A 27,967-nucleotide genomic window follows, 5' to 3' on the forward strand; every position below is an offset into this window, starting at 1 on the left:
GTTGCTGGTCTACAGGCTGCGTCGGACTGGGGGTTGCAGCATATCATCCTGGAAACGGATTCACAGGTTTTGGTGAAGGCGCTAAAAACGGAGGACTATGATCGGGCGCCGGGAGAAGTTCTCTTCCGAGAAGCGAAGTTTCTTATGTCCACCGTGTTTGCTTCATCTTCTGTAATTTATGCTTCTCGTTTATGTAATTCAGTCGCTCATGAGTTGGCATGCTTAGGCCGAGATCGGGACCCGGATCATCCGCTGTTTGGATTGATCCCCTCCCTGTTTTTGTAATGAACATTTTGGCTCGCGATCATCCTGGGCCTGGGTCTTCTGAATAAAGCATAGAGCATTGAGATAAAAAAAAAAAAGTTGTCGCATGTGGCCCAATTGTGGTCCTAGTGTGGTATCTTAGTACAGTACCATCTTGGAAGTTTAGTAGGTGAGGATCAGCTTATAATCCTTCTCGTTCCAAATGCTATCAAAATTCGGAGCTGGGTGTTATAGATGTTATTAAGAGTATGAACCCTCGTAGGACATCAAGCCACATTTGGCCTCTGCCAAATAAATTGTTAGCTGGATAAGCAACAAATGACGTGTCATCTAGTCAATTCTGACATCTACGCATTGATAGTGTGTATGGTCTCTTCCCTGGATTGAAATATTTTTTAGATTTTTCCCCCTTGCACGGTATTAAAGTTACTTTAATATTAGGTCATGCAACCGGTACTGAAGAAAATAATGGTTGTGAATCCAGTACTGATCGGAGTTCAAAACTAATATATTAATAAGTATTTTCCAGTGATATAGCATGTTTTACTGGATATACAGTTGGCAGATAATTTGCACCTTAAACTAGTAAAAGTGCCTTATGTGTATTTTCTTGATACATGGATTGTTATCTCTGTGATGAATTCTTATTTACACATGTGAATCACTTTGCCAATGCTTGCAGTTCTATAAAAGTGTTTTTGTATTGCAATATATCTCATGACATTTACCTAATGATATGCAGTTTTAGATTCTTAACTTTAACTCACACAACTCTAAACATATAGAAATATAGAATTGGATGCCAGTAAGTCATCTTTGCTTTTCATTTATGAAAACACAGAGTATTGGTATGTGAACTTTATTATTGGAGTACAACCTCATACATCATCTAGAAGATAGCACCATTGATGAAGGGTTGTTGCAAGTAGGCAGCAGGGTTCGCCAAAGCCACTTGGCTGAACACGTTTGACAACAATTGTTGTTGCTGCTGCCAGTTGGTGACAGGACTTGCTATAGCCACTTGGTTGAACACATTTGACAGCAATTGTGGTTGTTGCCAGTAGGCAGCAGTGATGGGGTTCACCAAAGCCACTTGGTTGAACACGTTTGACAGCAGTTGTTGCTGCTGCCAGTAGGTTACTGGGCTCGTCATAGCCACTTGGTTAAACACGTTTGGCAGTAATTGTTGTTGTTGCCAGTAGGCGGAAACGGTGATGGGGTGCGCTACAGCCAGTTGGTTGAACATGTTTTGCAGCAGGGTAGCAGCGGGGTTCACCAACATTTGTTGTTGGTGACGAAGAGCAATTATGCTCTGTACTGCAAGATGTGCTTGGCATTGCTGCTGAACGATGGCAAGTGGTTGTTGAATGAGCACGGCGGATGGGGCTAAGATACCTGATGCCAACGCCTGGAGTTGTGCATAGTACTGCATGCACGGGTGTGTGGCTGCTATAGCAGTAGCCTGCGGGGAGTATAGCGGAATAATAGTTGCTGCTGCAGCGGTCACTGGTGAAATGTACGCTGTAGCAGCGGTCGCCGAGAGAGCAAGGAGAGCAAAAAAAAAGGCAAAAACCTTAGCTGCCATCTTTGCAAAGAGTTGTCTAATGCTTCTAAATGTCTAGGATATTAACTCTCGATATGGGTTATGAACATATGATTAGAGGGTCTATTTATAGAATATAGAATCATGTTCCTCAAGCAAGGTTTTGGCATTTGGTTAACAAAAGTGTCGAGTGTCTAGATAAGTATAGATGACATGGCTTCGAGTTGACTAATATGTTTGATGACTCTTATTGGAAGTATATTATGTATTGGCATGATAAAGCTATATACTTGGTAGTCATGCCTTCTTTTATTGTCTTTTCTTGATATATGAACGATGGAGGTATGCTAACTTTAACTTCACGCATGCAGCGTCAAAATGGTTTCTACTTTGTGGAAATGAGTTTGTAGTGTTGCGATATGGTGACATGGATCCATAATCTTTTCAACCAGATTTGTCTACTACTTAGCATGTGTTCCACATGTCACGGCAATCAATGTTGCATATTTTTTTCCTTTTTGTTTGCTTCATGGTCTAGTGTATATTTGGCAAGTCAAATGTATGTTTGGGCCGCCGACGATGGCGGGAAGCTCAAGAGCGCATAGGTTCAGTGTAGAGTGGTTGTAGATGAGTTTTGTACTGATCGATGTTCACGTATTTATAAATCGGTGAATCAGCATCACTGACAGTAGGCATCTCTTCCGAACTGGCAGCAACCACCGACCCGAAAATTGCTCGCGGTGGACAGGACCCTCGTCGCATAAGATTGAATTGCTGAGTACCTACACGGACCTAAATTTTTTATGTATTGACGAGATCAACAGAATGGTGCCATAAAGAAAAAAGAACATCTTGATTTTAAGTTCATTTCTGTTAGTAACATGATAGCCAATCTTTGGCATTGTTCAAGTAAAATTTAAGCGATTAAGAATGTCGATAAAACCATCAGTTCCCATGAAATTACCAACAGCTGTTATTGTACTAACAATTTCACAAGATAGAATTCGGTTAGGTAATCAGCTGTCTAATGCTTTTTATATTGTCTACATGAGCTCTGCCGTTAGTCCTAATCCGCAATATACAGGTAAGATAAATATGCTATCCAATACGAATCAGAATGTGTTCCTTTCATGTCACAATATACTTCATGTACAATCAGTCAATCCCTATATCTTCTTCCGCATCGGCTTCCATCCTGAATGCCACGTCACAATTTCTCGAAGGTCTCCAGAACCTCAAGTGCAAGATACCTTCCTTTGTTTATTCACTCTTGCCAAGTTTTCTGAAACCACCCTAGTCAGATTTTGATCCTCGAAACTAGCATCAAGATTGAACCTGAGAAAATTTACCCATGATACTGATTAGATACCGCATAGACTACCTAAAGTCTTTACTCCCTTCATCCATCAATGTAAGGTGTATTTTGATAGTGGAAAAATCTTTCAAAATAGATTTTGGCCTTTAATTTCTCTTGAAATATATTCTCACTTGCTACAAAAATCAATACTATCTTAAAATTACTTTGATTATATATCTTTCGTGTGATTTTTAACACTAAGCATGCATATAATTCAATTAATTACCGATGAAGCTTCTAAAGTTTGACATTTATCTAGTCAAAATACACCTTATATATGGTAAGGAACACTTCACAAACATATGATGTGGGCAGTATAAGAACAGGCATCAGTGCACTTACTTGGGATCCAGAGTTATTCTCTGAATTTCTCTGACAGCTGAACTTGCTGCATATAAGGATATCTTTTTTACCTGTATCATTAATGAAAAAGGTTTCATTTTCGCTGTTGGTGATTAGCATTATTAAGGGGGTGTTTGGTTTGAGAAATGGGGATGGTCCATCATCTTCTCACTCAAATTTTTGTTTGGTTTAGGGAATGAAATGGTTCGGTCCATCACCAGTTAACCACCTCATCCCTCACAAGCACATGGTTAGCTTAATAATAATGAGGAACAGGTTCAATGGGTCATCCCACAAATTTCATGGGATGACTCCATTCTACATAAGGTGATTTCTCATACCAAAGAACCCCATAAGTTGTGAATCCATGAAGGTCATCATAGTGGTTTGGCAGATCACAACTTACCTCAAGCATCTTCAGTTTTGCAAAATGACCATTCGGCAGGCAACGGATCTCTTGGGCCATCCGGACTGACTCTGGCAAACTCTCCGGAGACAAAAAATTGAGAGCCAGTTGAACGGTGGACTGATCGTGTCAATAGAACAGAAAATAATGTAAATTATATCCACAAATAAAGTATTTAGCTAGTTCAAAAAATCACAGAAGTATTTGACTCCTTCAAACAAAAACAGAAGCATGTAAGAATATCACTTCAGCAAACCACGTGTAACAGCCACATTCAGTGTAGCCGTCCAAATAAAATAGGGAACAAAATTCATCAGAGCAGCTAAACCTTGAGTTCAAGTAACACAACAAATAACAGTGAGCAAGTCAAATTCAATCTGTGCAAAATCAGCTCGCATGATAGAGGTGCAAATGGGCGACCCTTAGGTGCACCACCAACCCTTAGTTCAAATATTTGTACAACTTCTCCAAAGTGGAATCCTATTTTGAAAAAGTAGTACAAATATTTGAACTAAAGAGGGTTGGAGGTGCACCTAAGGGTCACCCATTTGCACCCCAATCGCATGATTCACTGCATCAACTAGAAGCAAGTTTTACTGTGAAAATACAGTTTCAACACATGATGATGTGCAATAACTCTTTTGCTCTATTTCAAAGCACCACTGCTACTAGTGTTTTTTTATGAAGCCCTCTAGTATGTTCACTCATGCAAATCACTAGATTAATTGCTTAAATTCAAACAAGAAATCTGCCACGACATTAAAGTCCTGCAGTTTCATTCCGTTCTAATGCCAAAATATTTGCCTATGAAGGCAATTTTATCCCTACTATTAGATGTGTTTAATGTTGATTATTTCGAATAATCACTTCTCATGAAAATAACAGGGGGAGACTTTGAGCACGAGAAAGGATGTGAAGCTAAGATGCATCACCTGGAGGTTTTTCACTTGGAAAGGACAGCCAGCTGGAATGAATACAGCCTCGCCAATATGTTGGTGGAATGTGCAAGGTTCAATTCCTGTAAGCACATCCAAATGGAAGTTACAAAAATATGATATGATGGATCTTAATTCCAAAGTTCACTTCTAAGATAGATTAGCAGCTTTAGACTCTCATTCATTGACTAGCGGCCCTGCATCCATGCAGCACAACCATGCCAGAGCCTGACAGCAGCACCAAAGGGCAGGGATAGAGAAGGGAAGTGGGAAGATCAATACTCTTTAATGGTTCATAATTTTTTTCTCGAACGCGCAGGAGATCTGCGCATCATTATATTAAGAAGAAAAGGGAGTGGGTATCCCCCCAAAAAAGTTACAGCAGAAAAGGGGCTGTAACTCCCCTAATTACAACAAGTATACTGATTTGTCTTAATAAAAACAAACTAGACCGGGACTGGACCAAAACAACACTATCTAACTGTCTCTAGGCACCAAGGCGAGGAGAAAGGATATTCCTCTAGCCACAGCCAAGGACCACTGCTGCAGATCTTCAAGGGTGGTCGAGATGATATTAGATATACTAGGAGAAGCACCATCAAACACGCATTGATTGCGATGATTCCATAAGTTCCAGGCTCCCAGAATTATGATGGAGTTTAATCCATTAAGGACCTGACCAGACACCCTGCCACTTGCATTCGCCCACCATTCCTCAAAGTTTTCATCCTCAAGGTTTGGAGCCAGCACTTGTAGGCAAAATTTCAGCAGAATGGAGAACCACAGCTGGCGAGCAAATACACAAGAGACTAAAAGATGGTCAATTGTTTCCTGAGCTTGGTCACAAAGTGGGCAGGCAGCAGGATGTTGTAACCCTTTTCTTGCCAAACGGTCTGCTGTCCAGCATCTTTTGTGTGCAGCTGTCCACAAGAAGAACTTGCACTTGCTAGGGGCCCAACTTCGCCATATTCTCTCCCAAGGACCAAACTGAATAGCTCCAATGAAAAGAGCTTCATATGCAGATTTTGTGGTGTACTGTCCAGTAGTGGAGAATGTCCAAATATGAGTATCTTCAACATCTGGCTGCAACTCAACATTTGAAAGCAACTCCCATAGATTAATGTATTCAATTAGGACCTGTACTGTGAGTGCACCTCTTATGTCTGAAACCCATGTTCTATTATTGAGAGCTTGAAACACCTTTCTTTTCCTTGCTCTAGCAGCCACTGCTCTAAATAGATTCGGAAAGGACTTTTGCAAACTTTGATCCCCAAGCCATCTGTCAGTCCAAAAGCAAGTATTCTTGCCATTGCCCACTTCTGAAATGATAGCAGCTGCAAAGAAGGCTTTAACTTGTGGCGAAGAATTGATAGGAAAGAAGGCCCATGGTTTTTCAGGCTCAGTTTTTTGTAGCCACAACCACCTCAGTCGTAGGGCCCAACCCAACCTCTGTAGATCCGAGATTCCTAATCCTCCCAGTTCAGGTGGTCGAGTAACTTTGGGCCAAGCAATTAAACAGTGACCACCTCTCGTATCTTTCCTGCCTTTCCACAAAAAGCCCCTTCTAATTTTGTCAACGGCCTGCAGTGTCCCAATTGGGAGATCCAGGGCCAACACAAGATAAATTAACATGGAAGTGAGCACATACTGCACCAGGACACTTCTTCCAGCTTTTGTGAGCAGGTCAGCCTTCCAACTAGGTAGTCTGTCTGCAATTTTCTCTATGATGGGCTGAGCCTGGGCCTTGGTGAGCTTATGTGGTGAGAGTGGTACTCCAAGATACTTGCACGGGAACTCTGAAATCTGACAAGGAAGATGAGTCTGCAATAAAGTTCTGTGTTCCTCCAAGCAGTGTATGGGTACAACAGTACTCTTCTGCACATTTGTTTTCAGTCCTGACGCTTCTCCAAACAGCTGCAAGATGTCCAAAATGGCCCTGATATCACTAGATAAAGGCTGAAGAAAGATAAATACATCATCCGCATATAGGGAGATACGGTTTTGTAGATTTCTTCTGGCTAAAGGTTCTAGGAGTCCCTCCTCAGAAGCCTTTTTCACTATAGGTAGCACAGGACATCCATGACAAGAATGAAAAGCATCGGAGACAAAGGGTCACCTTGTCTGAGACCCCGCCGCTGCACAATCTTTTCCCCTGGGGATCCATTCAGCAGCACCTGTGCGGAGGAAGTAGCCAAAAGCCCACTAATAATATCCCGCCAAATAGGACCGAAACCCAAATTCTGTAATACTTCCAGTAAGAAGGGCCAGGACACAGTGTCAAAAGCCTTGGTGATGTCGAGCTTTAGTAGAAAGCGAGCTTGTTTTTGCTGGTGCAGAAATTTAGTTGTATGCTGAACTAACATGAAATTGTCAAGAATAAACCGACCTTTAATAAAAGCACTCTGATTTGGTCAAACCAATTGGTCCAGTCGACCAGCAAGCCTATTTGCAAGGAATTTTGTGATGAGCTTTGCGAAAGAATGGACCAAACTGATTGGTCTGAAATCTCTGATGCTTGCAGCATCTTCCTTTTTTGGGAGGAGAGTAATGTAAGCAGAGTTAAGCAACTCGAAATTGCACAGCTTCCTACTCCATACAGCTGATACTGCCGCCATGATCTCAGGTTTAATAATCGGCCAACAAGTCTTGTAAAACTTCCCTGTGAATCCATCGGGGCCGGGAGCTTTGTCTGTAGGCAAAGATTGAATTGTTTTCCACACTTCCTCTTCAGTGAAGGGAACCTCCAAATCAGCAAGATCAATTCTTGGTAGATTTAATTCTTCTAGGTTAACCGTAGCCTCTCGGTCTAGGCATTCCCCCAGCAGGCTGCTATAGAAGTTAAAAATGTTCTGCTCCTTCTCCTCATGCTTTGTGATCACCATCCCTTCATCGGTCGTAAGCTTGCAGATGAAGTTTTGCAGAGCAGTTCCTAACAAATTGGACTAACTACTAGATATGATATCTAACAGAGAATTATTTGAATCTAACTAAGAGATCGAAGTAAACTAATTGCTAAGGATCTATTCTTAGGGTGCGTTTGGCATAGCTCCCAGAGCTGATTCTCTGCTGAATCCAGCAGAAGCTCTGCCAAACGGTTTTCCAGAGTAGTGATTCTCTGCTAATTCTGTAAAGTGATTCTGTGAAATGAACTACGAGACTGGGAGCTGAAAAATGTAGCTTCTCCTGATTCTGTGAAGTGATTCTCCATCCTGATTTTAAGAGTTTATGCTAGAGAATCAAAGAGAATCACTTCCCTCAGCGAAACAGCTCCAATAGAGAATCAGAATCAGATGGAGCTCTACCAAACAAGCCCTATAGTACCGAACCTAGCTTGGCGCTTGGTCCACAACTTGATGGGCCTAGCCCACAACCATGACAGCTGCATGCTACATCAAAAGCATATGTAGCTACCTGATCTAGCTTAGTGCAGCCATGCGACTGGTGTGCCACTTGATGGGGCTAGCCGCTGCATGCTTTATTAAAAGGAAATTTGTCCACAGCACCCCATCAAAATGCAGTTTTGTGCAGAACACACCATCAAAGCCGATTTTGTCTCCACCACATCACCAAAGTGCAACTTGGTCTACAACACACTGCATGGAATAAACTAATTATTTGCAGCTGAGAGGTTAGGTAAAAGGGCCATTTTGCCCTTTATTGGAGCCCACTTGACATCCTCTTCCTCACTTCTATCGCTATTGCACCTCTACGGCCTCGACACCGCCGGCCCGCGCCTCGCCGCGGCCCCTCGCCGCCGGTCCAAGCCGCCTCCGCCTAGGCCCTGCGCCACCGCCTCCTCGCATCCCGCCGTGGCCATCGATGTCGTCCGCGCCGCCACCAGCCCGCGCCTCGCCATGGCCCCTCGCCGCCGGTCTGCACCGCCTCCGCCCAACGCCGCCGCCGACCCGCACCCCGCCACGGCCCCTCGCCGCCCCCACCATGGCCTCGCTCCGCCACCGGGCCGCGCCCCGCCGTGGCCCCTCGCCGCTAGTCCGCGTCGTGCCCTCCGGGGAGCCCTTGGAGCGGCCCGAGCTGGAGGCCGCTGCGGCGGCAGAGCTGCGTGCGTGCCGCCCCAATGCCGCGCTCACCATGCGGGAGGTGCAGGAGGACGTGCACCGTGTCGTGGAGAGCGTCCTGTTCCGGTCGTGCATGCACGTCGCCGTCGACAGCCGCGACGGCATCCGCCTGGTCTTCGAGGACCAAGGTCCTTGATCTATGCCGGTAGCAGGACCTGGAGGCGATATTGAAGCACAGCCGCCGCCCCCCGCGCGCGTCCGCGAGGTGGCAACTGCGCTGCCGTTGCGCAGAGCCCGCACCACCGTGCCCCCGACCTGCTCCGTCGTCGTCTTCCTCCTCCGTCTCCTCTACCAGTTCGTGGCGCACGGCCAGGGCAGCTTGTCCGCGGGCGTCCACCGCTCCTTCGGCTCCTTGGGCAGGAGCGCCCGCCATGGGCTCGACGCGTCCGCGCTCGCCGCGCTGCCGGTCACCGCGTACCGCCGCAAGCCGGAGCAGGCCGACGGCGGCGGGCCTGCCTCGGCCTCCACCAGGCGGTCGGGGGAGCAGACGCGCGCACGACGGGGGCAACGCGGTCGTCGGTGACCGCCGCACGCGCACACTGGGGCGACGCGGTCGCGGGCTCCGCACGGCGCGGGGGGCGGCGGATGCGCGAGCGGGGGAAGTGGCAGCGCCGCCCTCGTCTACAACTCTGTTGCGCTCGGCTCGTCTTCAGCACCGGCGCGGGAGTCAACGGGACCGACGGTGGCTGCACGCGCAGGGCCGGCGGCGGGCACAAGGGTGCAGCCGGTGAGCGGCCAAGGGGTGTGGCGCCGTCCGGCCTTGCAGGGAGGAGAGGGGAAGATGACGAGTGGGTCTGACTAGGGGCAATATGGTCTTTTTGCCCTTCATCTGAGCTAAAAATGTTTACTTTATTCGGTGCGGTGTGCTGCACACCAAGCCACTCTTTCGCGGTGTGCGAGGAACAAAATCGATGTTGGTAGTGTGTTCTGTACAAATTCACTCTTTGGCAGTGTCCTACACACAAATTTCCCTTTATTAAAAGCATCTAGGTATCAGTCCTAGCTTGGTGCAAGTGCAGCCATGCATCTGGTGCACCACTTGATGGACGTAGCCCACGCCCACAATAGAAGCACACAGCTAAGAAATCATGTAGCATGCAAATCAAAATGTCTTGTTGATCCTCCTAAGAAGCAAGTCTATCTAGCACACAGATATTTGGCTGCTGTCTTCGTGTGAGAAATTTGAAAATAAGCCGCTTCAAACTGTGGGCTTAAACAACTTGCCACTGTAAGCTTTGGCTCCAACAATTTGCCACTAAAACATAAGCCACTTACATTCCATGCCAATCTAAATGGTTTTGAGTTTCTTTTACAAAACCAACATATGCACCCCTGTGATTTCTTGAGCAGCACGATGACCATGGCAACTGTGGTGCATGGATCACAGCATCAGGGAAGATGAAGACCCTGGCACAGTTCTTCTGGGAGGACGAAATATCAAGGGAGATGCTTTGGGTCACAAGGGAATCACGTATGGGACGAATTGGACCATGGCTCGCTGGAGACGATGAATCAACGTCAGCAGCACGTTTGGCTCCTGCGACTAGGCGGTGGGAGATGAAAGTGCGAAATGGATGAGCAGGATTTACTGGGCAAATGGAAAAGGAGATAATGGCAGCTCTCTTTGACCAGTCAGAGCTGCTGGACGACAGCAGATGCAGCCTCAGGGATGGTGCATTGGTTGAGAAAGGGAGGTAGAGGCCAATCCAGGTGTTTAATTCAGACAGCATGGTATAAGGGTCTCTTTACATGGCGTGACAATGTAAAAGAAACTCAACCATTTCAATTGCCAAAATGGCATGGAAGCGAAACGGTCCGTATTTTTAGTGGCACATAGTTGAAGCTGAAGTTTACGGTGGCAATTTGTGAAAGTTTGGAGTGGATAATTGTCAAATTTTTATCATCTGTTTGCTGAAGTTTGCAAATAATCATTTATGCTAAGTTAGAGATGACAATGAAGTGACTACATGAAATAAAATGCTATTGTGCAATAGCAGTCAGCAAGTCCACAACTAATACACTATGCATCAACCTTTTGGAAGTGAAAACTAGTATGTTCTCTAATTGTACTTGGTACCTACCATATTGATCCTTCAATGTCTTCTTATGATGATTGTTGAGGTACACATTTTGATCGTAAATAGGATATTTAAGCTGCATTGGAAACGTAGGTATTATCATGAAACACATTTGAGAATATATTAGAGAACAATTTGATGCAGAAGAAAGGAGTCATTACGGAGGGCACAGCTTGACAGTTAGCTTCAAATTCTTCCTGGTGAGCAGCCAAATATTCATTAAGTTTTGGAAGATCCTGCCTGCGGAATACATCCCAAACAGCACCAGCATGTGATCCTTCTAAATTGTTAGCTTCTGCCTGCTCACAATGTGAAATTGCATGTTTGTACTTTCGCTCCCCCACAATCAGATCCAAATCTGGAACAGGAGTGTGATCATTTACATGCGTACTAGTTCCATTCGCAATCCTTTCAGCTCCATTAGATGGTGGCCTCTTGGGACATTGGTCATGTACTTCAGCTGCATGCATTAACATGTGAACCTACAAAACGAGACCAGTAGCATTAGCCATCTAAGTTTAAACTTTTGGCAGTTAGAATATTCAAGTTATTCAGCAAGTCAACATATGAAAAGCAAAGGCTCACATCTAATAATGACTAGAACTTTGAAGTGAAAACTGAGTAAGACCAAACTTACCACATCAACCATGTTAATCGTTAGATTCATCACTGGATCACCTTTACCAAGTTCTTGACGACTTCCATATGCAATTAGCAGTTTCATCCCTACTTCAGGCTGTAATGCATCATCGTGGGGTAACTTGGCAGCAAGATTTAGGAGACCACATCTAGGATGAATAAAATCAACAAGAGGAAAGTTGACAATAAATTCTGGTCTCTGGCACAACAGAAACTCCTCTAAGACACTGGGCTGGGGCCACTCTTTCAATTTCAGCATCAACAAGCGGCCATCACCCCCCTTGTTGCCATCTGAATAACCTTTGATAAACTGTTTGAGCTCGATATCCACCTGAACAGGAGTAACAAAGCAGGATATATATTTTTTTTTAGGATAGTGGTACCAACAATTTTTTTCTAGCTACTTTCTGATTCTCTACTTCCACAATTTTTCCACTTCTCCAAAATCCCACTTGAGGTATGGGTAGAGGATGGTCACCAGGGATTTGCAAATCTGGTATGATATGGTCAGGTAACTTTTTTAATGCTAAGCTAAAACAGACCAGTAAGAGCAGTGTAACTAACAGAACAGTACTTTGGAACCTCACAGCAGAAGTCACAACAATTTCTGACAGACAACTTTTTGTTCAGAAAGACAAAACAGCAAGTAGCACTTCTTTCTTACCTCAGATTGGTTTGAGCAGTCCACAGCTTTGACTATTACATTTTCATCCATTTCTTCATCCATTATCTCCTGGATACCTCTCCAAATACTTAAAGGGTCCCAGATTGATGACAGGGAAGGCTCAAATGCTTTTCTGATGACAATAGGCTCTGCCTTTATCCAATGCTTACGAAACTGCATGATGCCTTCATGTTTTAAGTCCTCCAATACAGGAGAGTACACACAATTCCTGCTAATATCATCACTGTTCGAGCATTTTGAGAGACCAAGGTCTTGCTGACCAATTAACGCTAACTGTCTGCCATCACTGTAAGAAAAACATCCATCCTGCAGATCATATACTTTGCAACCATTGACCATTTCTTCAGAACTTTTTACAAGTTTAGCGATCCAATTAATTTTGAATATTCGCCTTAGCACCAGCTTTGAGGAACCACATCCACCAGCTTCATGAGGCCCACAAGTGAGGCTGCCATCATTGCTGACTCTCCATGTAGGGAATAAAGATCTAATGTCAATATTATTTAGATCCATTGGCTGAGAGCAAGACTCGTCATTTACACTTTCTACAGATGGTTCCAGTCTTGCTCTTCTACTAAAAGAATCTCTACTTTTACTTTCAACATGACCTTCAGTATGTTCTCTTGCAACAGTGGCCCGAGAACGCCGTATGTCTCGACAGCAATCAAGGCATAAATCATACAGACACTTTGGGCAGTGGCAGTGATAATCAAAAACTGGCACTTTGCATAAATCACTGCAAAAGGAAAAGTTTCAAGGCACCATTACATTATAATATATAGTTGGAACTTGGAATTAAAAGTTGAACCAATGACAAAACAACACAAAGCCATACCAGCACATTTGTTCATCAAAATTTATCTTTGCTCTGAGGATATCTGTCTTTGGTCCTATCACAAATAGTAGTGTCAGAGGAATGCTAAGATTCAGAAAAGAACATAACCAGAGAAGATGGAAGGGAAACTGGAGTACCAGAAGATCTTGTTTCAACACCTATTTCAAAGCATTGGTCAGAATAAATCTCCTTTAGTACTGGAAGAACATAGGACAAAAGGCAATGAAGATATCTCAACTTATCAACAACTGGTATTTCTTGCACCCTGGCCTTTAAAGTATTAAAAAAAATTGTTACATTTAGGACAAGTTAATAAAGCATAAATCAAATATATGGTAATGAATGGAAGAAAAACTATTAGAGGCTATGTACCTTTATTAAGTTGTCTCCGTGTAAGCAAACTCTGCAATTACAAATGCCACGGCATGCAGGACAAACCTTTCGAACATCATCTATCGGAATATCAGAGTACCTGAATTACATTTGTGTTACCTTAGTACAGCCGATAAAAGGTGTGGAGGACAGGAATCTCCACAGTATACTAGGAGTCTAGGACCACTGGTTTGTATTGCGCTATATTTAAAGTATTGTCAAAATATATTTTTTTCACCCACAGATTTAGTCGTATCTTCACATGATCAATATATATTCTAAAAGGACGTACCCAATGCCGTAGGCTCCCGCACTGTGCGGGGTCTGGGGGAGGTTATTAGCGGGAGGTCTTTCCCACACATCGTGCAATGTGTAGAGGCCACCGCTCGAACCTGTGACCTCTCGGTTCACAGGCGGCAAGCACTACCACTTGCACCAGGCCGCCCTTTTGATCAATATATATTCTAAACAGTCAAAATGTACTAAGACACTATTGGTAAAAACTCAAAATATAGACAAGGAACCATAGAAAAGCCTTGCACTTTTGCACCACAAGACCATCTTCAACTCAAGTTAAAAAAAAATCAGGATCATCCTGGTTCCATCCAAACAACATACAACTAATTCTTCTATGACCCAGAAGTTGTACTATTTTATGAAAAGATGATGACTGTTGCACCTGAAGTTGTGTGCTGTTGCTTTCGCATCTGACGATTTGGAATGAACTGACGCCAAATTTTGCCTTTAAGAGGCCAACCCAGAGGCTATGCTACTGAAACGAATAAGACAGGGAGTAGTTAAATATCCTTGCATTTTTTGGAGGATGCATGTTGTATAGATAGTTCATGTTTTCTGAAGTTCCATTCGCAAGTGCCTGAGACAGCTCATGTTTTCTGCAAGTTTCATGCACAAGTTCTTTTGATTTTTGTAGGTGGTTTGGCAGGCAGAAATGCAACACAACGACGCAGCAGTAATTATTGCAGTATCTCCTTCAGTATGGTCATAGAGATCTGGTGCACGTCTAGGTGGACACTGCTGCAATCACCTAACAATAGCATAAAATGGACAACCACAAAGCCTGAGGCACATTCTATGCACTAATGCACTATTAGCTCTAGTCTGTGACTGATTATTGACAGACTATGGCACCACATACCATCTCGAGATGCAGCCGGCACAGTAGCCTCTCCTGTCGCAGCTGGAGCACCAAAGGACGGCCCCAGTCTTGCGACACTGGTGGCAATTCGTCGTCCCTGCCAGGCCTGCGTCCGTCGACCACGCCGGGCCTCTCCCGACCAGCTCCTGTAATCACCGGCGCCCAATCAACACGAGCCCAGCAGCACCGCGAACCCAATTGAGCGCAGGGAGGAACGTAGCACGAGGCAGCAGCCAAACTCACCGCCGCGGAGCGCGCGCCAGCAGCATTGCCCAGGGGCAGGCCGTCGTACGCCGGGCCCCTCCACGCCAGCGCCGGCGCCGGCACGGGCTCCGCCACGTACACCCTCTCTCCGGCGACCCTGGCGTAGACGGGCCTCGCGACCGCCATCGGCGGCTGGCCGGGGCGGGCCCCGTCGTGGAGGCGGGCCGTGGCGGCGGCGGAGCGGAAGGGCGTGGCGGGCACACCGCCGGCGGCGGAGGCGGATGAGCGGAGCGTTGCGCGGAGCGCGGAGGAGGCGGAGCGCCTCTTGGCCTGGACGTAGTGCTTCTCGCAGACGGTCTTGCCGGGCACGGAGGGCGCGCCGCAGCGCCACTGCTTGCCGTCGGAGCGCTTGCAGCGGAGGTCCTCCGGCACGGCCGCCATCCCCTCCGCCGCCCCGCCGGGTCACCGCGGGCGCCACCACCGCGGCGAAGGGGATCTAGGGTTTGGACGGGGAGGCTAAAGCGTAACGGTGGCGGTGGTGGTGGTCGGGTTTAAGTGGTGGTTGGGCTTGCTCCTGCGGGGTCGTCTGTAATTTGGGGAGGGAGCCCTGCGTGCGGCGCGGACGCGGGTGCGGGGGTGGGCTGCGCTGCAAGTCTCCATCCATCCTTCCTTCCCCAGTTCCCCCTCTCTTTCTCTCTTCTCTCTCCTCCTGCAGTCCTGCTGCAGTGCGTGGGTGCTTGTGGCGGTGTGGTGCGCGATGCTAGCTAGCTCAGCACTAGGCTGGTTGCCGACTATTTTGGAAGCGGGTGGTGCCTGCCTCTGCCTGCGTGGGCGAGCGCTGCAAAGGCGGCCTGCAGCTGCAACACAGAAGGGGGGGAGGAGAGGGGGCGTGAGCGAGGGAGAGGAGAAAGCTAGCATCAAGGAGTTACCGGTCTGACCACGGAGATGGCAGCTGGTTGAGCCGAGCGCGGAGGGGTGATTTGGGGATCTGCCCAGGGTTGCCGGCAGGCGGCAGCGAGAGGGAGGCGGGGGGGCCGCGGGGGAGAGGGTCCTAACTCCCAGGAGCTATGCTATGCATCGCTGGTCCTACGAAAATGTGATCCATGGCTTGAAGAGCTAGTACTGTTAATTTCAGCCCATTAGATGGAATCGGCCCAGGTAAGATTCTTCCCCTTAGCTTGCGCCGCAGCTGCTCGCCGCGCGGTTTTTTTATTTTTATATTTTTTATTTCCATTTTTTATAAAAATATATTTTCGATTTGAAAATTTACAGAAATATACCCCGGCCGTCCGGCTGCCGGGCGGCCGGGACCTCGCCGCCCGGCTGCCGGGGGGCAGTGACTTAAACGCAAAAAAAATAAGAAGAAAAATTGCAGACATGTCCCTGGAACCGGTCGCCCGGCAGCGGGGCGGCCAGCCCCCCTGGCCGCCCGGCAGCTGGGCGGCTGGCTCTACCACCCCTATATAAGGGTTGGCTGGTCCCTCCACCCCTCATTTGCATCACTACAATTCCGGAAACAAAGGAAAAAGAGAGAGGGAGGGAGGGAGGCGAAGCCCTGCCGGATTTTCGACCCGGCGACTGCAGGTAACCAAAATTCTTCTACGCTTTACAAATAACATGATTGTATGTCCAGATATGTCGAGCAATTATTTTTGTTGTAATTATTTTTGTTGAAACAGTAGATTAGCAATCAATTTAATATCATGATTCTGTGTCCAGATATGTCGAGCAAGCTTCGTTTTCAAATTCATTATGGTGACGGATATATTTCTCATGATGCGTATGGAGTAGATCTATCAGTTTTTGAACGAAGAGACTGCGGAATAGATAAACCCTTAGAGAGGAGTTTTGGTTCCATACGCAAATGGCTTCACGAGATATTCAATGTGAATCCAAAGACTCATTTCCTAACCGTTCAGACTGTGACAAATTGGGGAACTGAAGGGGATTTCTGGGAGTTGATGCTTATAGCAAACACCGAAGAATGGCGGACTTACATGCAAACATCTCTTGACCGTGGGTGGCCTCTTGCAATGCTAATTCAGATTCACCAGAAGGCAGGCCATTTCGGTGAAGGATCAACAAGTACATCATCTCATATGAACCAAGCAGTGAAACAAGAAAATGAAGATCAGAACATGCATGTCACAGAACCTGAGCCGCAAGGTATAGCTGATCAGGTAGGAGAAAAAGAAGATCAGAACGTGCATGTCATTCAACCTGAGCCGCAAGGTTTAGCTGATGAGGGTGAGCGGATACCTGGAATTGTGAAAGCTGTACAGAATGAAGACCAAGAGGCTCGAATAATGGAAGAATGTGGGGACTCATCAGACGATGAGGACTACCCGTTGCTAGGTGAATGGAGAGGCAATGGTTTTGGAAATCCAGTGATACATGATATTAGGAGTAATGAGTACGAATACAGAGAGAATGAGGTCGTGCAGGGGGCAAAGTATCCTAGCATTGAAGCTGTGAAAGATGCTGTGAAACTTTGGGCTATATCGTTGAGGAAGGAATTCAGAGATGTCAAGTCTAGCAACAAAGAATATGAGGTGAAGTGTGTCAATGGCGATTGTACATGGCGAGTACATGCCTACAAGGGCAAGTACAAGACACACTGGGAGTGTTCAATTGTTACACCACATACATGTAGATTAACTGCTGTTGCTCAAACTCACTGTAATATCACATCCACTTTTGTTGCCAAGAAGATGTATGGGGTGATTCTGGACAAAATTGATTATGAGCCAAAATTGATAATTAGGGACATCGACGACCGTTTTCAATACAAAATCAGCTATGCAAAGGCTTGGCGGGCAAAACAAAAAGTGTTTGAGATGAGATTTGGCACATATGAGGCATCATATGATAACTTGTCTCACATGCTGTCAGCAATTGTGCAGAGAAATCCTGGAAGCGCGGCTGATACCTACATTGTACCGAGTTTAGATGGGGGACCTGGGTTTCTGCTTCGTGCTTTCTTCTGCCTTGGTGCATGTGTGAGGGCATTCATGTATTGTCTTCCTGTTCTATGTATTGACGGCACATTCTTGACAGAAAGATATAAGGGGACAATACTGACAGCAATTGGAGTTGATTGCAACAAGCAGGTGGTTCCCATCGCCTTTGCTTTTGTTGAGAATGAGAACACAGAGAGCTGGTACTGGTTCCTTGAACGTGTGAAGATTCACGTTGTTGCTGTAACGCCTGATGTTTGCCTCATCAGTGACAGACATGCTGGTCTTCTAGCAGTAATAAGGCAACTACATGAAGGAAGTCGAGAAAAGCCTCCTCTATGGCCAGATGTTGTGAGTAGGTGGTGCATAAGGCATATGGGTGCAAATTTTTTTGAGTGCTCCAAGAATAAGGAACTTATGAATTTGTTCAAGAGATTGTGCACTCAGAATCAGCAGCGGAAGTTTGATGCATTGTGGCAGGTACTAGATAACATGTGCGCTGAGCTGCTAAAGGAACAAACCTCAACCTCCAGCCGGAGACGTTCCGGCGGCGGACCTTTCACACAGTGGATTAAGGATGCACCTAAGGAGAAGTGATCAATTCTATACGACACTGGTGGTCGTCGATATGGGATCGAGACAACCAACCACGCAGAGTGTTACAATATGGTAATGCGTCATGTTCGTGGATTTCCTCTTGTTGGCATAGTTGAATTCATCATATACGGATGCACAAGGTACTTCAGAGAGCGGTACCAGGCAGCTGTTGTCTTACTTAATGATCCAGGTGTGACTTTTTGTAATAGGGTCACTAACTACATGAAAGAAAAGATTGAAAAGGCTCAATATCACAGAGTGGTCTCTATGGGCACAAAGGATCAAAGGTTTGAGGTTTCATGCAAGGACAGGACAGGGCAGGGTGTCCGCATACAAAGGGTCATTCAGGATTGCTTGATAATGCAAGAAGGCAAGGTTTTTTGCAGATGCAAGAAGCCACAGCTTCTTCACTTACCATGCTCCCATGTCATTGCGGCATGTTCAGAATCTGGGTTGGATCCTGGGGTTTTTGTTTCACAATATTACAGAAAAGAAACCGCTGTGCACACTTGGGGCCATGAGATATATGGCATAGGCAGTCTGGGATCATTCACTACACCAAATATCTCTCCAATGTATATTCCCAATCCAGATGCTAGGAGAGGGGTAGGTCGACGGCAGACACTTCGTATCCGTAACGGAATGGATGAGTCTGAGGCAGGAAAGAAGAAAAAAAGATGCAACCTGTGTGGAGCAGATGGTCACACTTACAAGAAGTGCCCTAAAATGCAAGAAGATAATGCTGGTGCTGAAGTTGGACCTTCTGGAAATCCCACCGATGGATTGCCTCCGGAGTTTGGAGCCCGTCGCGTCTAGATTTCGTTATGTGTGTATATGTGTTTGAACCAGATGTATGGATATGTATTCCGACCTGTATGTGATAATTACATTTCGTTATGTATGGATATGTATTTGCACCAGATTGTAGCATGTAATATTACGAAGGTATTGTTCTGTGTTTGAATTGTTCTGTGTTTTGCTTTATTTGAATTGTTCTGTGTTTTGCTTTATTTGAATTGTTATGTGTTTTGTTTTATTTGAGTTGTTCTGTATTTTTCAACTCTCCTTGACGAATTATGAAAAGAAAAATCAAAGACTCCTCTTTTACAAGATGAGAAGTGTTCAAGCATTTAATAGAGTTTCCACTGTACGCTCCCTGATTATATATATATGATGGTTGGAAGAACAATCCAAGAACACAGAAGAGAGTGGTAACTCAAAATTCATATCTCATTGGAAAAACTGGAAATTGTACTGAAAATAGAAGGGTAGTTACGAATCATAAATTTTCGGTTTGCAATACAGTTTTGTAAACAATGCTACGATTACAAAGCAGAGCCCTAAGGTGTTTGTACTACTAGATACTTGAACAATGAAAACTATGGCATGTGCAACACGATAACCTCGTGTTGTGAGTAAACCTAACATGCCTTAGGAAATGTAAAATGCTGGGATTACATGGTGGTGCTTTACTGAGTGCACCGGGGATATTTTCCCTTCCTAATAGCTTCAGACCCTGCTTCCTTAGCACGGCGGGCCCTCTCTCGCTTCCTCTCCCTGTTAGCTTCACGTTCCTCTGCCTTCTGACGTTCCACTTCTGCAATCCTCTTCTGAATGTCTTCCTGGTTTTTATTGCGCTTCTCCTCCATCTGTTCTTCATGCAGCATTCGTTGTCACCTTTGTGCAGCCCACCTTGCTTGACGCTCCACGTGGTCCTTATCCTACTGAGATTGCTCGGTGTCTAACCACTGCACGAAATCACATAGAGGCGGTGGAGTCTTTCCCCAAATCATGTTAGAAGTCATTACTAGATCAAAAAGTGACAAACTCTGATAGTGTTTTGTAGTACCTTTGCTCGGTCCTTGTCGTAATGCTTGGGCGGGTCGTACTCATAATTCTCGCACATTAAGAATCTCTTGACAAAGTCGTCCCCCAAAACCCTTGATTTCATTAGTTTGCACAAGGATCCGAAAAAACACATATGCACCTGGACTCCTTGGGGGACTGTTTCCGTCACCTTATTCCATGGAATGTACGTGGATCCTGAGGATGCCATGGTGTTGAGCCCTGGCAATCACAAGTGAGTAATTAGATTGCTAATATACTATATCAATGCTAATCATTATCAGTAACTACACCTAAATGTATCACTAATGACTCCTAATAATAATTTAACTGATTGCTAAACTATTTTCTAACATTTTCTAAAAAATTTCTAACATTTTCTATAATTTTCTACAATTTTCTAATATTATCTTGCATTTTTTTATTTTCTAATACTTCTCTAACAATTTTCTAGTATTTTCTAATACTAAATCTAACACTAAATGTACTATATCAACGTTAATAACTATAAGTAACTGCATCTAAATGTACCACTAATCACTCCTAACAATAATTGAACTGATTGGTAATCTACTGTTTCAAAAAAAATTACAACATAATCTATTTATAAAATGTAGAAAATTTTAGTTACCGAAAGTCGCCGCCTTGAAAATCCGACAGGGCTTCGCCGCTTTGCCTATCCCTCACCCCTCTCCCTCCCTCCCTCTCTTTTCTTTTTTTCTGGATTTTTAGTAAGCCAAATGGGGGTGAGGGGGGCCAACACCTTATATAGGGCTGGGGGGCCGCCCGCCCAGCTGCCGGGCGGCCGGGGGGGGGGGGGGGGGGGGGGGCCGGCCGGCCCGTTGCCGGGCGACCGGCCCCAGGGACCTGTCTGCAATTTTTTTTCTTCTTTTTTTTGCGTTTAAGTCCCTGCCGCCCGGCAGCCGGGCGGCCAGGTCCCGGCCGCCCGGCAGCGGGGCGGGCGGGGTATATTTCTGTAAATTTCCAAATCGAAAATATATTATTGTAAAAAAACGGAAATAAAAAATATAAAAATAAAAAAACAGCGCTCGCCGCCGGTTGGGGTTCAGGAGTTTCGGGGTTGGGTTGGATTAGAGATCCTGGGTTGATGGGTGGGCTGTCTCCGGGGATGACAGCGGGAGCCGTGCTGTCAAGCCGGGAAACAGGAGCCGAGGAGACCACGAGAGGAGATACGGGTGGCGACGGCTTGGGTGGAGATGCTCAGACGCCGAGTGCAGATTGCGCTATGCAGAGATGGAAGACAACGCCGAGAGTGTGCGGATTGAAAGCATCTCCAAAAGCTTCTTCTAATCACATTAGCTAAATTTTATTTTAGCTAACCATTTAACTAATATTATATCTCTATATTGTGCTTCTCTCTGACAGACTAGCCAAATTACACTTTTTATATGCAACTCTCCTCTCTCCTCTCTCCAGCTCTCTGTAGGTGGGGCCGGACCAAGGCTACGCCGCCGCCCGTCGCTGACGAGGCGTGTTGGGTGGTAAAACCCAGCCGGGTGGCGTAGTGCACCCACCTAACCCTGAGGATGTAAGAACTCGGGGGCAACCAGAAGATTAGCCTGATCTAGATGCAAGAACACAAGAACACGCGAGGGTTTATAGTGGTTCGGGCCGCCGGAGCGTAATACCCTACGTTCAATGTGTGTTGTATTGCTTGTGCTCACAAGAGATTGCTCGAGAGTAGTTCTAGCTGGTGAGCTGTGAGTGTGAGGGAGAGAGTCTGAGTCCACTTGTCCTGAGACTAGCGTGTGCTCCCCTTTCATAGTCAAAGGGAGGCACGTACATAGCCGTTGGGACCCCGACAGGTGGGCCCAACATGGATGTATTTAAACAACATAACGCCTAGCACTATTATGACGCTACGCCTGTCGTAGAGCTCCTCCGGGCTTGCCTTGTCTCGTCGGCGTGATTCCAGTAGCGTAGGTTGCGGCGTAGACTGTTGTGCCAGCAACGTAGACTGCGGCGTAGGCGTCATGATGTAGAGGCGAGCTGTCGCCTCCACTTATTGTGGTGGACAGGCGCGAGCAGCGCCCGAGACTTTACTGTTTGCCTCGGTAACTCGCGACCCGCTGTGCGGTCATTCGAGCCCACCTCGGTAACTCGCGATCCATAGTGTGGACTGACAAAAGCTGCCCCGTGCCCAACGGCAGCAGAGCACGCCTCAACCACTCGCACTTAATGCGGGTGGGTGAGGGAGCTTCCAGCGGAAGGCTTGTGCCCACGCGCGTGTCTGTGGGACACATGGCGGGCATGCTCCCATCGGAAGGCTAGCGCCCGCGCCCACGTCTGTGGGACACGTGGCGGCTCCGGACCCCTCCCGAGCGGAGTGCTGAGCCGAGGGCTCGCGGGGATCCGGATGGGCACGTGGAAGTCCCGGACCCACCTGCGGGGGTCCGGGTCCGCGGCCATAGGTGCTGAGCATTTCCACCTCTGGGGCACGTGGTGACACCGGACCCATCCCCGAGCGGGAAGCGGGTCCGGGACCGTTGGTCCGGTGAGATGGAGTCGGACCCAGTTACGGATATCTACGCCAGTCTTGGCACAGTAGGAGTGGGTACCCTAGTTGCAGGGTACTGACAAGGCGAGCTGCTGCCGCCACCGGCCGGGCTCCCGCCGCCGCCTGGCCTCCCGTCTCACGTCGGCGTCCGCCAGGGTTTGTCACGCCCTGCTCGCCGTGGATCGACTGGAATGGGGCAGCGATATGTGGCCTCATACAGCGACGGCGGTGACACATGATGCCTATCCTGCGCGTTTCCCATCAAGAACAGACACACAATGAGCATCACAGAAACCAACTAGGGCCTGAACGATGACTGGTGCTGCTCGAAAATCGCTAGAGATAATGATTCACCGCGAAGCTCCTCACCGGCGGCAATGGAGACAGCGTCGCTGCACACCACTGCCTCTCCGGCGGAGGAAAGGCCCCGCCAGGGCTGGAAATCAGTTGAGGGGCTAGAGGAGCTGCTCACGATGGAAGGAATTGAACCGAGGTGGACTGGAGCTCACGAATTCCGGCGAGCGGCAGCGGCTGCCGGAAAACAGAGAGGTGGGTGAAAAGTGACCTCGCCGCGGCCAACCAGCGCAGCGCTCGGCGTGCGCGTTAGACGACAGCAAGGTGGCGCTCGGCGGAGGCGGTGCTGCAGCGACGGTGTTCGGCGGCAGGGCGGCGGGAGGAGAAAGCACGCACGGGAGGCCGCAGGGCGTGGGACCACGTGCGGAAGACCGTGGATGGCGAACGAACCTGCCCGGCAAAAATAGCGCACGGGAGGCCGAGGATAGCGAATAGAATAGATTAGCGAGATTGATGGAGAGACTGTTGGATACCGTTTTTTGCTGTTTTCTTTCATTTTTATCTATCTAGATAGATTTATAGAAGCTTTTGGAGTTGCTCTGAGCTGGGACTCTGATCCGGTAAGACAAATCGCTAAACTTTTTTTGGGCCAAATCAGCAGGTAGTCCAAGGCCTACCTGGACTACCCGCGACCTCGCTCATGAGTCACTCCAATTGATGGGCCATCGTTCAAGCCAGCTCGGCACGAGCACAAGCTACGCATCACGCATGGCCCGAAGCAGGCCGGGCCGGCACGGCACATCATGTCTCCTAGGTCATGCCTCTTCAGCCCACAGGCACTTCAGCCCAGGCACGACACTACGGGGCGTTTTTCATGCCATACTGACCCGAGCCCACAAAGCACGACTAAATTTACAGGTCATGCTAGCCTACAACCCAGTAACCTTGCAGCACCATAAAAGAATCCTCTCATCTAACACTTTACGAATTTCATACTTTCATTTACAAAAAGTTGCACAGATTGATAGATACAATCAATTCATTCACAAGTCAAAACTCAAGGAAAAACTGACCAAGTCAAGAACTCAAGAGACAAGAATATAGGCAAACTCCAAATCCAACAAAATAAAAAATACGGAGACAACAGAATTAAGATAGATGAGCTGTATGTGCAATGCTGCCTCATTAAAAACCTTTCTAGGTAAAACTCACCAATGTGAGAAACCCTAGAAAGGAAAAAAGAGTGCAGGCAGCTCTAAATAAAGTCTTACAAGTTACGTTACAAACCATTGTTCAAAATTCTCACATATGGCAAATACAAATCACTCTCTTCACTCTCTCAGTCTCTCACTAATACTAAGTACCATCAGCAGCCCCAGATTCCTCTTCATCAAGATACAAATTTCTGAACGAGTCTTCCAAATCTTGGTTGTGCACAGAGTGTTGTTCCCTTCTTTCTCCTAGCTCCCAATCCTTTATGGAGGTCAGCATCTCCACGATTTCAGGCAACAAGCATCGTCGCTGCTCTTCAATTATCCTGCCTGTCAAACTGAAACAAGATTCTGAAGAGACAGTAGAAATAGGAACTGTCATAATATCTCTAGCCATTATAGAAAGAATTGGATAGGTTAGTTTGTGGTCACGCCACCAGAGAAGTATGTCAAAGTCATCATCATAATCAGTGACATTGTCACTGTCCAAATAAATTGAGAGCTCACAAACAGCAAAAGCAGAAGCAGATAAAGATGAAGTGGGGTCAGAGGAAGGGAAAGGACCAACAACACCTGTTCCACTACCTCCAAAGATTCTTCCCCATGCCTGTTTTTTCTTACTTGTATGGTTTGATGGTTGTGCAGTCCTTTGATACCTAGCTGCACCAAACTTGTTCTCATATTTGTTAAATAGTTTATATATTTCAGTTCTCACCTCAGCATAATATGAATTGTACTCAGAACCAGTGTACTCAGCAAGTAATTGCAGAACATTAAAGAAATCTCTCATCTTAGCTCTAGGATCAAGAATGAATGCATATGAATATAACAGAGGTATATCTTGCCAGTATTTAAGGAATTTAAGCTTCATAGGATATACAATAGCTCTTAGATTCTGATCACTTTCACATGCATGCAAATGAGAAGCAATCTCTAAAATATGATGCAGAATTAATGGACTTGTTGGATAGTAAATACAAGAAAGAACAACAGTAGAGTCATAAAATAATTCAAGGACCTCCAATATCTTTCCAGCAACATACCAGTGGTTTGCAGACAACAATTGTAAGCCATAATTGGAATTAATGAACACAGTAAACACATCCTGATATGGAACCAAGTGTTTAAGCATAAGGTATGTAGCATTCCATCTAACATCCATATCCAAGCCAAACTTTCTAGGTCTAACACCTAGAGTAATACAATAGTTCTTGAACATAGCAATTCTTTGATTAGAGGAATTCAAGAAATTAATTGCAGTTCTGAAAAATCTTCTGTATAAGGTTTCAATCTTTTTAAACCAGATTTTACAATCAGATTAATGACATGACAAGCACAATGTTGATGTACGAGACTATAGTTATGGTTACCAGGATTATCAGGCACAGGTGTAGGATCAAGACTCAAGTAACCAGCAAACATAGGTGTCAAAGTGTTTATAGCCCTAGCATTAGAAGAAGCATTATCTAGAGTAACAGAGAAAATCTTGTCAATCAGACCATACTCCTCAACCACAGCAGCAATTCTTGAAGCAATATTTTCACCAAAATGTGACACCTCAATCAACCTAAGACCAATAACCTTTTTCTGTAACTCCCAATCAGCATTCACATAGTGAGCAACAACATATATGTAGTCCTCCTTGGCATTACTAGACCAAATGTCTGAAGTCAAAGCAATAGAGGTAGCAGCAGACAACACATAATTCTTAAGCAGATCACGGCATTCAGTACAAAGCTTAGCAAGATCTCTAGTGGTGGTCTGTCTAGATACCTTAACAAACCTAGGGTTATGAGCACGAACAATGTACTCTTCCCAGGCCTGTGTCTCACCTATACCTAACGGCAGATCAAGCCTAGCAATCAACCGACACAACTCAAATCTAGCAACAACAGGTTTATAGTCCCAGTTATGCATAAAACCATCATGATTAAAAGCAAGCCTAGACCGAACCCTAGCAGCTCGATCAGCCTTTTGCCTACAAGATTTTTGATGCCTAAACAAGTGGCCAGTGCGAGCATTAGATCTAGGACTCAATGTATGCTTACAGATTTTACAGATAGCTTTAGTGCAAACCTTTTTACCATTCACATTCTCATAGATCTCATCAAAATCAGCCAAGACAGCACATTTACGCTTACCAACAGATGAGGTATCAACTACATATGTGTTGTTGCAGTTGGAGCCGACCGTGGTCCGTGTCCTTGTCGCCCCTTCACCACCACCGCCGTCCAGATCGATCGGAGCAGAGTCGCTACCGACATTGATACCCAGCAACGCAGTAGCACCCTCACAGGTGTCGCCGTCGTCCTCGGGGGCAGCCCTGCCGCGATCAGGTCGTCGTCGCCGGTGATCGGATAGACGACATCGTCTTTGGCCATGGCACCCTCGACCGCGGAGGGCTCTCCAGCCCCGTTCCTCAACGGTGCGCACGGCCGCCTTGCTCGCCCAAAGCCACAGCTAGAGGACGACGCATCGGCTACCGACCTGCACAAGGAAATGAATGAGGAGGAGGAACAGAACAAATCGGGGACAGATCAAGCTAGAACTCAGGTTTACGAGGATTAGGGTTAGGGTTTATACCTGCGCAACCGAAGCCCGGTGCCGGAGAAGACGATGCCCACCCAGAGGAATCACAGCGACACACGGGTTAGCAAGGACGGCGAGCGGCGAAGGAGGGACGAACGGGGAGACGAACTCACATAGTCACAGCGAGAATGAGAGGAGAGGGAGGGAGGGAGAGGGGGGGAGAAGGGAGGGAGAAGGGAGGGGATTAGACGACTGAGTGTGAGATGGGGAGCGGCGGGCCAGTGGCAGTGGCAGGCTGATCGAGGTCACCGGAGTCGGGGACGGAGGAACATCTAGGTAGTCACGCACAGGGGGAGGAACATCATCTCTTGGAGGCCATGGTTTGGGGGGCATGAAGTCATCTAAGTCGTGATCCCAGTTAACAGAACTTGGTGCTGGAGGTGGTGCAGTTAGACTTGACGAACCTCTTGACTTTCCCTTTCTCTCTTTTATGGTTCTACTTTCATGTACAGGGGGAGGAACATCAGGTGTTCGAGGCCATGATTTGGGGGGCATGAAGTCATCCATATCGTCATCCCAGTTAACACAACTAGGTGCTCGAGGTGGTGCAGCACGACTTGACGAACCTCCGGTCACGTGTTCTTGCGGAGGCCGAGAACTATGACCCGAAGATCTTTTCCACCTCTTTCGTCTAGTTTGCAGCATAACTCCACCGAAGATACATACCAATTTTTTGAAATTTGGTATCGATTTGTTAATCAACTCCGTGTCCTCGGGGTAATCCTAGCATATAATTACACAATAATTTTACTATTTCGTAAATATGGATTACAAATAACGGACGTGATTAGAACTGAATAAGAGTTACCTTAATGTGCATCTCATACACCTTTGGCCGCATCCATATCTTACAAGTAGTTTGTAAGAATCCAATAACATGTTGATGATTCGCTAGTTCACATACCCTCATGTATATCTTCCTACGTTCTAGTAGGTATTCCTTTAAATCTCGCATTGTAATACCTCGAAACAATGTCAAATATTTAAAGTCAACTAATTTGGACAACACCATCTCTATCATACCATCCGCTAATGGATCCAACTTCTTACTGATTACAAGACGT

At 46.3% G+C, this 27,967-nt stretch overlaps 3 protein-coding genes across 5 annotated transcripts; all 3 read right to left on the minus strand.

The window, feature by feature from the left end:
- Nucleotides 1-1,075: 1,075 nt before the first annotated feature.
- LOC120692316 (zein-alpha PMS1-like) lies at nt 1,076-1,898 on the minus strand. Its single transcript, XM_039975584.1, has one exon. It carries the CDS (start codon nt 1,847-1,849, stop codon nt 1,154-1,156), a length of 696 nt encoding a protein of 231 aa, XP_039831518.1. The 5' UTR covers nt 1,850-1,898; the 3' UTR covers nt 1,076-1,153.
- An 840-nt stretch (nt 1,899-2,738) lies between these two features.
- LOC120693259 (lysine-specific demethylase JMJ25-like) lies at nt 2,739-15,794 on the minus strand. Of its 3 annotated transcripts, XM_039976668.1 has the most exons (14): nt 14,932-15,794; nt 14,689-14,834; nt 13,533-13,632; nt 13,298-13,430; nt 13,161-13,215; nt 12,305-13,061; nt 11,639-11,971; nt 11,385-11,483; nt 11,163-11,300; nt 11,005-11,077; nt 4,845-4,930; nt 3,913-4,032; nt 3,507-3,577; nt 2,739-3,142 (listed from the first exon to the last, which is right to left on the minus strand). In XM_039976668.1, the coding sequence occupies exons 1-14, from the start codon at nt 15,331-15,333 to the stop codon at nt 3,043-3,045; spliced, it is 2,613 nt and encodes an 870-aa protein (XP_039832602.1). In that variant the 5' UTR covers nt 15,334-15,794; the 3' UTR covers nt 2,739-3,042. The 3 variants fall into 3 exon arrangements, with proteins under 3 accessions (XP_039832602.1, XP_039832601.1, XP_039832603.1); XM_039976667.1 differs by having other exon boundaries at nt 11,163-11,483; nt 14,932-15,790; XM_039976669.1 differs by lacking the exon at nt 3,507-3,577 and having other exon boundaries at nt 11,163-11,483.
- An 8,435-nt stretch (nt 15,795-24,229) lies between these two features.
- On the minus strand, nt 24,230-27,068 carry LOC120692799 (zinc finger BED domain-containing protein RICESLEEPER 1-like). Its single transcript, XM_039976186.1, has 2 exons — nt 26,898-27,068; nt 24,230-26,801 (listed from the first exon to the last, which is right to left on the minus strand). The coding sequence occupies exon 2, from the start codon at nt 25,531-25,533 to the stop codon at nt 24,460-24,462; it is 1,074 nt and encodes a 357-aa protein (XP_039832120.1). The 5' UTR covers nt 25,534-26,801; nt 26,898-27,068; the 3' UTR covers nt 24,230-24,459.
- Nucleotides 27,069-27,967: the final 899 nt, after the last annotated feature.

Source organism: Panicum virgatum, chromosome 9N (assembly GCF_016808335.1).
Source record: "Panicum virgatum strain AP13 chromosome 9N, P.virgatum_v5, whole genome shotgun sequence".
In the NCBI taxonomy this organism is placed as follows: Eukaryota; Viridiplantae; Streptophyta; class Magnoliopsida; order Poales; family Poaceae; genus Panicum; species Panicum virgatum.